Source organism: Medicago truncatula, chromosome 1 (genome assembly GCF_003473485.1).
Source record: "Medicago truncatula cultivar Jemalong A17 chromosome 1, MtrunA17r5.0-ANR, whole genome shotgun sequence".
Lineage (NCBI taxonomy): Eukaryota > Viridiplantae > Streptophyta > Magnoliopsida > Fabales > Fabaceae > Medicago > Medicago truncatula.
The window spans coordinates 22,293,001-22,307,422 of record NC_053042.1 but is presented as its reverse complement, the minus strand read 5'-3'; the positions used below and the strand labels follow the sequence as shown (position 1 = coordinate 22,307,422).

At 36.3% G+C, this 14,422-nt stretch overlaps 1 protein-coding gene across 9 annotated transcripts; it reads right to left on the bottom strand.

Annotated features, from left to right (window-relative positions):
• Positions 1 to 11,438: 11,438 nt before the first annotated feature.
• Positions 11,439 to 14,256, bottom strand: LOC25480637 (uncharacterized). 9 transcript variants are annotated; one of them, XM_024774440.2, is made up of 3 exons: positions 13,828 to 14,256; positions 12,626 to 12,776; positions 11,439 to 12,211 (listed from the first exon to the last, which is right to left on the bottom strand). In XM_024774440.2, the coding sequence occupies exon 3, from the start codon at positions 11,995 to 11,997 to the stop codon at positions 11,632 to 11,634; it is 366 nt and encodes a 121-aa protein (XP_024630208.1). In that variant the 5' UTR covers positions 11,998 to 12,211; positions 12,626 to 12,776; positions 13,828 to 14,256; the 3' UTR covers positions 11,439 to 11,631. The 9 variants fall into 9 exon arrangements, with proteins under 9 accessions (XP_024630208.1, XP_024630213.1, XP_024630211.1 ...); XM_024774445.2 differs by having other exon boundaries at positions 11,439 to 12,054; XM_024774443.2 differs by having other exon boundaries at positions 12,626 to 12,725.
• Positions 14,257 to 14,422: the final 166 nt, after the last annotated feature.

Here is a 14,422-nt window from a genome sequence, read left to right as displayed (position 1 = left end):
TTATATAATTGAATGAATTATTATGATGATAGGGTGTTAGATTCATTGATGTTATTATATATTAATATTATTGTTTGAGAATCTCACCCTTTCTGCTTGAAAATGTTGCCCTTCCTATGGGTAACTTGCAGGTGATCCTGAGTAGTAGGTGGTGGCTCAAAGTGTCTAGGGCTCTGATACGTGGGAAGGGATTTTATTGATTAATTTCTTTCCTATGTATCAATTTTTGAAACATTGTTGTTGTAGCCCTATGGAGGATTTGGTTTCTTTTGATGAGGCTTTTATGCCAAGAACAATTATTGGAGTTTATTTTAGTTGAAAAATATTCCGCTGCATGGTTAATGATGGTTTTGTGAAGAATGTTTAATTAAATAGATTTTTTTTATATATTCTATTTAAGAAATTTTGATGACGTAGTGTGACATGCCCGTTTGGGTTTTACTCTGATTGTTGAAATATTATTATTTAATTGAATTTGGGAAACGGGGTGTTACAATTGGTATCAGAGCAGGTTGGTCCGTCCGACCGAGTAGTAGAGTCGTGTTGAGCCACCTAGGAGAGAGTGTTAACTCTAATGTTGTCTTTGTTGTTTTCTGATTGTTATTTCTTATGTAGAACTTTGAAATGGCTGGTCGTAATGATGCTGCTATCGCTGCTGCACTTGAGGCTGTTGCTCAAGTTGTAGGACAGCAACCAGCTGCTGCTAACGGTGAAGTGAGGATGCTGGAGACCTTCTTGAGGAACCATCCACCAGCATTCAAGGGAAGGTATGACCCCGATGGAGCACAGACGTGGCTGAAGGAGGTAGAGAGGATTTTCAGAGTCATGCAGTGCTCTGAAGTGCAAAAGGTGCAGTTCGGGACGCACATGCTGGCTGAGGAGGCAGATGACTGGTGGGTAAGTCTGTTACCTGTGTTGGAACAGGATGGAGCGGCGGTAACATGGACTGTATTCAGGAGGGAATTCCTGAATAGATATTTTCCGGAAGATGTCCGAGGAAAGAAAGAAATAGAGTTTCTGGAGTTGAAGCAGGGTGACATGTCTGTCACAGAGTATGCTGCCAAGTTCACGGAACTTGCAAAGTTTTATCCTCACTACACTGCGGAGACAGCTGAGTTCTCCAAATGTATCAAGTTTGAAAATGGCTTGAGAGCTGATATCAAGAGAGCCATTGGGTATCAGAAGATCAGAAATTTCTCTAAATTGGTGAGTAGCTGTAGGATTTATGAGGAGGATACAAAAGCTCACTATAAGGTGATGAGCGAGAAGAGGAATAAGGGTTAGAGTAGTCGCCCGAAGCCCTACAGTGCTCCTGCTGACAAAGGAAAACAAAGATTGAATGATGAGAGGCGGCCTAAGGGGAGAGATACTCCTGTTGATGTTGTTTGATACAAGTGTGGTGCAAAGGGCCACAAGAGTAATGTCTGCATCAGAGATGAGAAGAAATGTTTCAGATGCGGTCAGAAAGGTCATGTGTTGGCTGAATGCAAGCGTGGGGATATCGTTTGTTATAACTGTGGTGAGGAGGGCCACATTAGTTCACAGTGCACACAACCTAAGAAGGTCAGAACTGGAGGAAAGGTATTTGCTTTGACTGGTACGCAGACTACCAATGAGGATCGACTTATCAGAGATACTTGTTTCCTTAATAGTACTCCTTTAATTGCTATTATAGACACTGGTGCTACATATTGTTTCATTACTTTAGAATGTGCATATAAGTTGGGCCTGATTGTATCTGATATGAAAGGAGAAATGGTTGTTGAAACTCCAGCCAAGGGTTCAGTAACTACTTCTCTAGTTTGTTTAAGGTGTCCGTTGTCTATGTTTGGTAGAGATTTTGAGGTCGACTTAGTGTGTCTACCGTTGATGGGAATGGATGTTATTTTCGGGATGAATTGGTTAGAGTATAACCGAGTTTGTATAAATTGTTTTAACAAGACGGTGCACTTTTCTTCTTCGGAAGAACATAGTGGAGCAGAGTTTCTAACTACTAAACAGTTGAAGCAGTTGGAACGAGATGGAATTCTTATGTTTTCTTTGATGGCATCTTTGTCGTTAGAGAATCAAGCTGTAATTGACGGGCTACCAGTGGTGAATGAATTCCCTGAAGTTTTTCCGGATGAGATTCCTGATGTGCTACCGAAAAGGGAAGTTGAGTTCTCGATTGATCTTGTTCCGGGAACGAAACCGGTGTCGATGGCACCGTATCGCATGTCAGCTTCTGAATTATCCGAGTTGAAGAAACAGTTGGAGGACTTGCATGATAAGAAGTTTGTAAGACCCAGTGTTTCGCCATGGGGAGCGCCTGTGTTGTTGGTAAAGAAGGATGGTAGTATGAGATTGTGCATTGACTATCGTCAGTTGAACAAAGTTACAATAAAGAACAGATATCCACTTCCGAGATTTGATGACTTGATGGACCAGTTGGTGGGTGCAAAAGTTTTTAGTAAAATTGACTTGAGGTCAGGTTACCATCAAATTAAAGTGAAAGATGAAGATATGCAGAAGACGGCCTTTAGGACACAATATGGTCATTACGAATACAAAGTGATGCCTTTCGGTGTTATTAACGCGCCTGGCGTGTTCATGGAGTATATGAACCGAATTTTCCATGCCTTTCTGGATAAATTCGTGGTGGTATTTATAGATGATATTTTGATTTATTCTAAGACTGAAGAGGAGCATGCAGAGCACTTGAAGATTGTGTTGCAGATTTTGAAAGAGAGAAAGTTGTATGCCAAGTTGTCGAAGTGGGAGTTCTGGTTAACTGAAGTGAGTTTTCTAGGCCACGTTATTTCTGGTAGTGGTATCACGGTTGATCCTTCGAAAGTTGATGCGGTATCGCAGTGGGAGACTCCGAAGTCAGTGACTGAAATCAGAAGTTTCTTGGGTTTGGCTGGTTATTACCGTAGGTTCATAGAAGGATTTTCAAAGTTGGCACTTCCTTTGACTCAGTTGACTTGTAAAGGGAAATCTTTTGTATGGGATGCTCAGTGTGAGAGTAGTTTCAATGAGTTGAAGCAAAGATTGACAACTGCTCCTATTTTGATTTTACCGAAGCCGGAAGAACCTTTTGTAGTTTATTGTGATGCTTCCAAGTTTGGTTTGGGTGGTGTGTTGATGCAAGATGGCGAGGTGGTAGCTTATGCTTCTAGACAGCTGAGGGTTCATGAAAAGAATTATCCTACGCATGATCTGGAGTTGGCTGCGGTGGTATTTGTTTTGAAGATTTGGAGACACTATTTGTATGGTTCAAGATTTGAAGTGTTTAGTGACCACAAAAGTTTGAAATATCTGTTTGACCAAAAAGAATTGAACATGAGGCAAAGGAGATGGCTTGAGTTATTAAAAGATTATGATTTTGGCTTGAATTACCATCCAGGTAAAGCTAATGTAGTTGCAGATGCCTTGAGTAGAAAGACATTGCACATGTCGGCCTTGATGGTAAAGGAATTCGAGTTGCTCGAACAGTTTAGAGACTTGAGTCTCGTTTGTGAGTTGTCATCTCAAAGTGTGCAGTTGGGTATGCTGAAGATCAATAGTGATTTCTTGAATAGTATCAGAGAAGCACAACAAGTTGATGTCAAGTTTGTGGATTTGATGGTTGCTAGTAATCAAGCTGAGAATAGTGATTTCAAGGTTGATGAGCAAGGTGTGTTGAGATTTAGAGGCAGAATTTGTATTCCTGACAATGAAGAATTGAAGAAGTTGATTTTAGAAGAAAGTCATAAGAGCAACTTGAGTATTCATCCGGGAGCTACGAAAATGTATCATGACTTGAAGAAGTTGTTTTGGTGGTCTGGTTTGAAGAAGGATGTCGCTCAGTTTGTATATGCGTGTTTGACTTGCCAGAAGTCTAAGGTTGAGCATCAGAGGCCTGCAGGATTGTTGACACCGTTGGATGTACCAGAGTGGAAATGGGATAGCATTTCTATGGATTTTGTGACATGTTTACCTAATACTCCGAGAGGGCATGATTCTATATGGCTTGTGGTAGACAGGTTGACGAAGTCGGCGCACTTCATTCCGATTAATATCAGTTATCCGGTAGCTCAGTTGGCTGAGATTTACATTCTTAATATTGTGAAGTTGCATGGTGTTCCGTCGAGTATAGTGTCGGATAGAGACCTAAGGTTTACTTCAAGATTTTGGAAGAGTTTACAAGATGCGTTGGGTTCAAAATTGAGGTTGAGTTCGGCTTATCATCCGCAGACAGATGGTTAGTCGGAGAGGACAATCCAATCTTTAGAGGATTTGCTAAGGGTATGTGTACTTGAGCAAAGTGGAGCTTGGGACAGTCACCTACCATTGATAGAATTCACATACAACAACAGTTACCATTCAAGTATTGGTATGGCACCGTTCGAAGCTTTGTATGGTCGGAGGTGCAGGACTCCTTTATGCTAGTTTGAGTCGGGAGAAAGTGTTGTGTTGGGACCGGATTTGGTTCATGAGACTACAGAGAAAGTCAAGATGATCAGAGAGAAGATGAAAGCGTCGCAGAGTCAACAAAAGAGCTATCATGACAAGCGTAGGAAAGACCTTGAGTTTCAGGAGGGTGACCATGTTTTTCTGAGGGTTACTCCTATGACGGGTGTAGGATGTGCATTGAAGTCGAAGAAGTTGACTCCAAAGTTCATTGGTCCGTACCAGATTTCAGAAAGAGTTGGAACTGTGGCATATAGAGTTGGTTTGCCACCACATCTTTCGAATTTGCATGACGTATTTCACGTGTCGCAGTTGCGGAAGTATGTACCAGATCCTTCGCATGTTATTCCAAGAGATGATGTGCAAGTTAGAGACAACCTGACGGTGGAGACCTTACCTTTGAGGATTGATGATCGAAAGGTGAAGTCTTTGAGAGGTAAAGAGATACCTCTTGTAAGAGTTGTTTGGGGTGGAGCGACCGGTGAAAGTTTGACATGGGAGCTGGAAAGTAAGATGCAAGAATCATATCCTGAGTTGTTTGATTGAGGTAAGATTTCGAGGACGAAATTCTCTAAGTTGGGGAGAGTTGTAACGCCCTAGTTATTATTTTTAGTATTTTTAGAATTATTTAGAGTCTTTTGTGTGTTTTTAATTAATATATGTGATTTATGTGGTGTGTAGTATTTATTTATATAATTTATTTAATATAAATAGAATGATATGAGTAATTGAATTATTTAGGAGGTTGGGGAATAATTAGAAATTAATAGTAATAAGGGAGGTTTTAATGAAAAAGGGGGAGTTATAGTTTTGGGAGTAAAAGGAAAGAATAAGGAGAAAAGTCATAAAACGGTTTAACGTGAAAACAAGTTGGGAGGAGAAAAAGCTAAGGCAAGGAGAGAAGACCAAGAGAGAAGAACTTAGGAACGGATTTGTTGTGCTTTTGTCTCTGCAATTCTAAGGTAAGGGTGGGATTATCTTTCAATAATCTAATGTATAATTTCTGAAAATTAATCTAATGGAATAGTTCTTAGAGATAAAATTGAGAATTAGGGTATAATGCTGATTTTGAAAGAAAAGGTGTAAGAATCATGTTGATGTAGAGTAGTTTGATGTTTTGTATGATTTCTTAATCTGTAATGTTGCTATGTCCAGAATTGGAATGAAATTAGGGATGATTGAATGAATTGAGAAAGTTTTGTATGAATGTTGGAATGAGTTGGATGGATGTTGTTAATGCATAATTTGTGTTCCTTTCGGTGCCTAGTTGTGTATAGGACCTGTAAACATTGCTGGAAAACGTTTTGGTGATCAGGGGATTAAAATTGGGTTTTTAGAGTGAAGAGAAGTCTGAAATCGTAAGTTTTCATCCTGCCCAGATGAGCGATCGCTTAAGCGAACATCCCATCGCTTAAGCGAGCGATCAAGATCGCTGCCCAGAATTTGTTGAAGCGAGGTCGCTTGAGCGACCCGTGAGCGAGCCGTAAGCGAAGAACACTTTTGTGTGCTGGTCGCTTAAGCGAGCTACCTTTCGCTTAAGCGAACTGAGCCTTAGTCAGCCTTTTTCTGAACCTTGCTTCGTGCACTAGAGGACCCTTTTGAGTATTTTTTTTTAAATGTTTCTTTTAGCTTGTATAACTCTGGTATAGGCATCAAATCCTACTTAAACACGATGTTAATTGATTGGTTAATTTTATGAATTTTGGAGATGTTGAAGAACTTGAATCAAGTGAATAAACATGTTGCATTAAGGGGTGGTGAGTCATATAAGTACATATGCATTTGTTGTTGAGTTGTATGTAGATATACACAAGTGGAGTCGGTGCATAAGCATAAAATGGTGAGGACCTCGGTCCTGGAACGCCTTGTCGTTCAAAGCGGTGGAACACTATGTTGTTCAAAGCGGTGTTAATGGGAGGACTCATGTCCTGATAAAAAGAATGCTTTAACCATTCTATAATGGTGAGGGCCCCGGCCCTGATATGGTACCACATTCATAGTTGCATTTGTTGAGGAGTGTTATCACGATTTTGGGGTGTCAAGTCATTAATTAGGCTTGAACCTTTCAATCTTTGATATTCTCTATTTTTTCTTGGGAAGGGCAAAATTGAGAAAACCCTTAGAAATTCTAAGTTCGGGGGTCGTTTTCATTACGGGAAGGTGTTAGGCACCCGCGATGACTATAGTACTCTATAGGAGCCGTCTTCTTAGTTTTATGTCTACGCTTTATTTCTAATGCTATTTATTAAAAAGTTGTTTATTTAGGTTAAGAATGGAGGGAGGAGAAGATTTGAAGTTTTGTTTTATTGGACTTGGAGAGGTTTTGACCTCATGCCTACATACCCTTTTAAGGGATCAAACTCCATGTAGTTCTCTTTCAAAAAATGTTTTTGTGTGTTTGATTGATTTTAATTTTTGTTGGAAAATGGTTTTGAAGAAGAGAAAGAAGTCGTAAAGGCATGAGAAAAAAAGCAGTGAAGAGTTGGTTCGATTTTTAAAAGAAAAGGTCTAAGTAGAAGTTAAAGTTCATTGAGGTTTTGATTAAGAAAATAAAGAGAAAAGTTCAATGGAGTTTTGACTCCAAGGTTTATTTGGAAAAAAATTTCAAGTGATGGAATTTGCTTGTTTTTTTTTTTGGAAAATTGACATTTTTCTAAGTGTCGCATTTCCTAAGCATACATCTAAAGCGGTAGGCATACAACGTGTGTGCGTGTCGGTGCTTGTGTCGGTGTACATCATTAAATTCCATTTTCCGTTACATTGACCCTAGTTTACATTCTATGGTCTTGCAAGAAAATAAAAGGAAATTTAAACTACCTAAAATATTACATGACATTTTAACATAGAAATTAAAAGAAAGATAGTGCCTAAACTATGAGAAATTGAAATGAAAGAGGTGAGATGCTCATGGAGTGAATGAAACAAGAAATGAAATGGTTAGTAATACAAGGCATGAAAAAATGGTAAAAAAGGTAAACAAAATTGAATAGGATAGCCAAAAAGAAAAGAGCAATGAAGTGAAATAAAATGGCAAAATGTACCTAGAATTGGCTATAACACTTAGACATGCACATGACCTATAATTCTCTCATCATAGCAATGTTAAAGAGGTTTGATTTTGAGCTATAATGTGAGGATAATAAGGACACATACAAGCCAAGCATTATGACATATTTCTAGAGATACTTTGCACTTTATTTCTTGACAAAAACACACATTACTTGCAAAACAAGAAAAATGAAAATTCACATCACACAAACAGTAAACCACACATAGGGTCAGAGACATATTCATCATGAAATTGCATATTAATCACTCATACCATGCCAAAACCTCATGAACGGATTATAGCAAGAAAATTCACAAGTTTAATAAAAAAAATGAACAAATCAACAAGAAAATATCATATACATTTTTATCATTTTTTAACACGTGAAAACATCACAAAAGCATCAAAAATACATCAAGAAACATATAGGAATTTTTAGGAATTTTTTGCAAGAAAATTGGACAAGCAGAGGGTTCACATAGCAAGAAAACAAGGTGTGAATAGCAAGAAAAAAGCAAAAACGAAAGAAACTGCAAAGAAATAGGCCCAAACCCAAAACCTAAAGGCCTGGAAGCACAGGGAGCGTTGGATTGATCCAAGGGGAAAAACCCTAGATCCAACACTCAAGATTGAAGGGATTGGACCGGTCCGGTTTAGTTGTCTATAAAAGCATGCTAGCGCCGGTTTTTTTATTCTTCTTTGTTCTTTCTCTCTCTTCTCTCAACCTAGTGAGAGAAGCTCTCACCTCTCTCTAAAATTCCGGTCATCTTCTCCGGCGTGATACAACTTTCCGGCGCGGTGGCCGGCGGTGGCACCACCGCGCCGGAGTTCAAAACTCCTCCGATTCAAAAACTTTTTACATTTTTAAACATCCTTTTTCTTCTACTTCTCGAATCCGAGCTTAGATTTTTTTAAAAGAGTTCCAATCGGAGTAGATCTGAGTTTGAACCTTGAAAAAACTTTTTGAAAATAGAAGGAAAGGCAAAGGAAAACGAAGAGAACTACCTCTTCGATGTTGATGCTTCTGTTTCACGATCTGGATTCACGAATGCTCTTTGTATTTCGCGATTCCGGTTCGGTTCCAAGCTTCTTCGCGTTCGGATCTTTGCTGGCTTGATTTCCTTTTCTTCACCGGTTCAATTTCTTTATTTCTTTCCTTCTTCTTCTCTTGTCAGATCCTTCGTGATCGTGCTTGAGTTCGTCACTGATGGTGATGAATTCGCACTGGAATTGTGAAGGAAACGGTTCAATGATGACGATTCAGTGATGAATCATTGAGAACTGTAAAGAAATCAAAGAAAGATTGTTGAATTCTGATGAATTTTGATGGATTGGTGAATTAGGGTTTGAGATTTTTCTGTGTTCTTGATGATTTCTGGATTTTGATCTAACTGAATGGAGAGAGAAAGTTCAATTCTGTTTGTGATGTGGCGTGTGATCTATGGCCCTCTGATCCTGACTTGTACAGTGATTGCACCTTTTATAGGGTGCCAAGTGTGCTTGAGACCCAATGAAAGAGGGACACCTGTAATTGGACCTTTCTGCAAAAAAAAGGATTTGAAGGACTGGGCAGCAAATAATAATAATAAATAAAAAAAAGACTAAAAAATGCAATTTAAAAAAGTTTTGGACCAAAAATGTAATTAAAATAAAATTGGACTAAAATTGGTAATTTGAAAAAAACGTAAAGTGAAACCAAAAATAAAATCAATCAAAGGACTAAAACGAACCAATTACTGACATGAGGTATTTTAAAATATCTCCCTGTCGAAATTTTGACAGGAAAAGACCAAAATGCCCCCAGGGACTAAACTGACCGAAACTGACTCAGATGCAATTTTTGAAATGATTTTTTAAACAAAGACTCAACAATGATTTGTACAGACAAGTTGAAAAGACTCAGAGGCAAACACAGGGACTAAAATGGGTTCCACTGCAGGAAATGCCCAAAATACCCTTTTGTATGATTTTTTTTGAAATAAAATGCAAGAAAAGTAATGCGATGTTTCAGAGAGTTTTTAAATGACTTATAATGCAAGAAAAGACATTTTGAATAGTTTTATGCAAGAAAATCGAGCTTGAACGTACTTTGAGACAGAGACAGTAAAATATGCAGATGAAAAGAGAGTAAAGATTTAGAGTAAAACAACAGCGAATTGACAAATATCAGTGTTAGAAAAGAAATTTGAACGAGTATTTTTAGGTCCAAAATCAGGGTATAACAAGGAGTCTTAGTGGAGTTGTCATGTCCTGCATGAGTCTTAACGGTGGGGTCGAGTTGTTGCATGAGTCGATGTTGTTGGTTTTTAATACCATTTGATGATGATGTTGATAATGATGACATACTTATATAATTGAATGAATTATTATGATGATAGAGTGTTAGATTCATTGATGTTATTATATATTAATATTATTGTTTGAGAATCTCACCCCTTCTGCTTGAAAATGTTGCCCTTCCTATGGGTAACTTGCAGGTGATCCTGAGTAGTAGGTGGTGGCTCAAAGTGTCTAGGGCTCTGATACGTGGGATGGGATTTTATTGATTAATTTATTTCTTATGTATCAATTTTTGAAACATTGTTGTTGTAGCCCTATGGAGGATTTGGTTTCTTTTGATGAGGCTTTTATGCCAAGAACAATTATTGGAGTTTATTTTAGTTGAAAAATATTCCGCTGCATGGTTAATGATGGTTTTGTGAAGAATGTTTAATTAAATAGATTTTTTTTATATATATTCTATTTAAGAAATTTTGATGACGTAGTGTGACATGCCCGTTTGGGTTTTACTCTGATTGTTGAAATATTATTATTTAATTGAATTTGGGAAACGGATTGTTACAGGCCAAACTTTAAAAAAGAAAGAAACTACAAACCTGCTACATTGAGAGTAGAAACTCCCAAAACATCAGTGATTAACATCAATTAATTGAATTGAGGACGATGAAACTCATAGATCATCAAAGAAACCTCTAAATTATATATCTCAAGCTATCCAAAGAGTCTTTACATTTGTTTGCTTTTCGAAAAGTTTGAGCCAAATCAACTTCCTAAGTTGTTTCACAATATTCCTCCCACTTGAAATACACATGGTCTCAAATCTAGACGAAACTCCACCAATCTAAAGCGCCACTCTTTTAGCTAACCTCAGCCCTTCGACTATATAGTCATCAGACACTACAACAAATCCATCAATGATCTTTCCTGCGCAAAAGTGTTCAATACCCAGCTACTCGGACTCATGATTAAATGCATCATATGTATTAAATTTAATCCTCTCCATCATCTTAACAGAAACTTGAAACATGTCCACACCATTCAAGTAATCACACACTTCTCCACAAGGAACAAGCCACATTCAAATCCAAACCGCAGCTCTAACTAAAATGCACATCATGACCAACATCAACAAAGAAGTTCAACTCCACTAGTCTTCCCTATCATCATCATCATCAATCGGAGAAATGTGTGACAAATTCAATTCACAAAGAGGGTAGAAAGATTCCCATGAATCTCATGCAATTTCCAGCAACCTTAATCATTCAACAACTCAGAAACTCTAGTTAATCTAATCTCATCATCGTGTCACTTATCAACAACCACAATACTCAAAAAATACTTGATAAATGTTTGGATTGACAGTAATTAAATTTGTCATAATACGGTGAGCATGTGTGATATTTTATAAAAACTACACTTTGTAGCTTCAACAAAATTATGGGGCTACAATAATTTTGCCAAACTTATTGCTCATCCAAACATACACTCACTCACACTTGCACGTTACACAACAAAACTAGTAACATGTAGAGTTTTGTGTTGCAAGTTATTATCATCAAATCAAAAACCCCATCAAACAAACAACTACAATAAACCTCAATTCACAAGGTACTGCTAAACTTCAACAATTAACAATTTCCTAACAAGCCATGATACTCAAATAAATACAATAACAACATTCTATGAATATGAATAGTATAGATAGAAACTAATATAATACAAAACAACAAACTTTATATACATACATAGTAGTACAATACAAGCATAAAGATTTTACGAATTCATACACCAAATTAACCTAACTTATTAAAATAGAGTACAAAAAACAAGAGTTCTAATATAATCTAACACCAAAATTCCTTGAAATCGTTTCAAGCATAGCCACCAACGAAGATAGGTTTCTTCTCTTTCTTTTCCTTTTCTTCACTTTTTTCCTTCACATCATCTTTCTCCTTATCCAAACCTTGCAACCCATCAACACAAGCTCCCGGCTCCTTGTTTTCCAGCTCAATCACACCAACGACATCGGACACATCCTCGCCGGACGGCTTTGGATCGTCGATGCAATCATCTTCGTCGGAGGATGTGAATATTCTCGATTTCACAGCAGCGGCTGCTTTGAGAAACGCTTCGTGGATTGATTTCGGTGGAAGTGCAGGATCTTCGAGACCTGCGTCTTCTAGACGCGGTGGTACAATCTGCTGTAGCAAACCTGGTTGTTTCTCGGTGGACTCCATTTGAATTTTTTTGATTTGATTTTTGATTCCCTTTTTGTCTCAACCGAATCCTAATATCTTGCAAATCAAAATTTTAAAGATTTAAACCAATGGATAAGAGTTTATGTGCACTTTTCCTCTTTACCTTTTGCTAAGCTCAAATTCTGTTCTACCACATCATTTTCTAGAAAGTTAAAAGTTTCTCTCCTCTCTTCTGTCAACGGTGACCAATTTTCTGTAAAATATAAATAAAATTAATATTTTTCAACAAACAAAAATCACATGAAATCTTATTAAAATGAATTATTATTTTTTAAAATAAGTTTAAAATCTGTGTTTTCTATGTACATAATGATAGGAAAAAAAATATTAAACAAGTTTTACACATAATCATTGAATTGATTTTATTGTAGATATGAGATTAAACAAAAAAAAAAGTTCTTTGAAAAAACCAACAAAATCATTTACAAAACGATATTTACAAGCAAAACATAATTTTTTTTTGTTGACTTGTAACCAATTTTGTTTCCGCACAAGAAACTTTTTTTTTCCTTTAATAAATATGATTGGTTGTTGCATGTATCAAATAAATAAATAGTGATGAAGAAATCAATTTCATATAATTAAGGATATGAATATAAAAGCTGACCTTAAAAACCTTTGATTTGTTGTTGTTATTTGTTGCATGTGTGAAAGAAGTATATCACATAAGTCCAAAAGAGAGCTTCATGATGAAGGTTCCAGATCTGCTGCACAACTCATGATTGAGATCCAAGTTTGTCGAAAATGGGAATTATAGACTTTTGGAAGTTGTCCATTGAAGATTCCGTATCAAAAAAAAAAAAAAAAAAAAAGAGAAAGAGGATGAGTTGCTGGTGTTCTGACTTTCTAGAGACTCTCTAAAAAGAATCTATTAAAGAAAGAATTTTTTCAAAAAAGAAAAAACAGAGTTGTAACTTTTGTTAAATAAAAAATAAAAAACTGGGATCGTATATAAAAGGAAAAAAAAAAAAATCATTTTTTTGATTTGCAAAAGAAAAATATCATTCACCAGCCAAAATAATAGCATTAGTATTAGATCTAAAAAAACCTAAAATAGATTCATTAATCTACAAAAACAAATCTTACATCTCTTAAAAATATAAGAGAATCACATCAAATTTCATCTTTTGAATGTTTTTGTTGTTGCATGTTTGATGACGAAACTGAAGCTATTGATGTTGCGGTTGTCTCGAAAAAAAGTTGCTCCGGTAGTAAATTTCTGTTGTGGATGTTTAGACAGTTTTTGGTACAGAGACATGGAAAATGAAAATTACTTGCTTTTGTTAAAAAAATACTATTAATTATTATTAAATAACAACAATAGATAAAAAGTTTGTGTCATTTTTGTAAGAAAAAGTTGGTGTGTGATAATGACATATCAGTATATAACGTGTTAACAGTTGAGAAATTGTTGTATTATGATAAAAAAAAAACATTAAATTAAATAATAGAAAAAGAGTGGTGATAACCTGATTACCATTACAAAAGAAAAAAATTTGAAAGTTTCATATTTTAATTTTCAAATTTATGCCATAATAATAATAATAATAGCTGCAACGAAGGATAATAAATCAATAATAGCTGCAATGCCTCTAAAAAAATAATTTCTTTATTTACCAACAGAAAATTCAAAAACTATGCACACATCATGAACTAAAAAAAAAATGCATATAACAAACAAAATAAATAGAAAAGAAGGAATATAAGATTTATACAGTTACTGTCAGAGTTAATAGTTTAAACAAATAAATGGAGATCTAAAAAAAATGCATATTTACAAATTAAAAAAAAAAAAAAATCAGTTCTGACCTTGATTTGGACCAAATCATACAAGATTGGGAAGAAAACACGTAAGCTCTATTCCGGTGCGGTGGTGACAAACTCCGGCGCGGTGGCCACCGGCGAAGGTAGTCCGATCTTGATTTTTTTTAATGGATTTTGTAGAGGAAATGGATGGGACTCTTTTTACTGTGATAGTTGTCGAGATCTAGAAGAAAAGATGGCCAAAGGGATATTTAAAAACATCTTTGATCTGAAAATAAATTTGATAGATTAAAACTATATATGAAAAGGAGAGGATGAAGATGATGGTGGAACAACAAAACGATGTCGTAAACACACTGAAGAAGGTCGTAAAATTTGTTGCGGCGGCTAGGGTTTGATAGAGGATTGGGAGAGTTTTCCAGAACTTCTTTAGTGAAAAGAGAGAAAAATAATGTGAAATGAATGATGTGTGAGTTGGATAAAGTTAAATGAATAATAATAATAATAATTAATAATAATAGAAAAAAAATTATGAAAAGACTCCGAGAATTGCTGTTTCCACATTACATAAGGCTGTGCCACACGAGTAAATAACATTTTTGCCCCTGCGGCAGTTAACTACCGAAGTTTGGAATCGGCT

Excerpts from the sequence above, each read along its gene's own strand:
- LOC25480637 (XM_024774440.2), bottom strand. The coding sequence starts at position 11,997 with ATGGAGTCCACCGAGAAACAACCAGGTTTGCTACAGCAGATTGTACCA.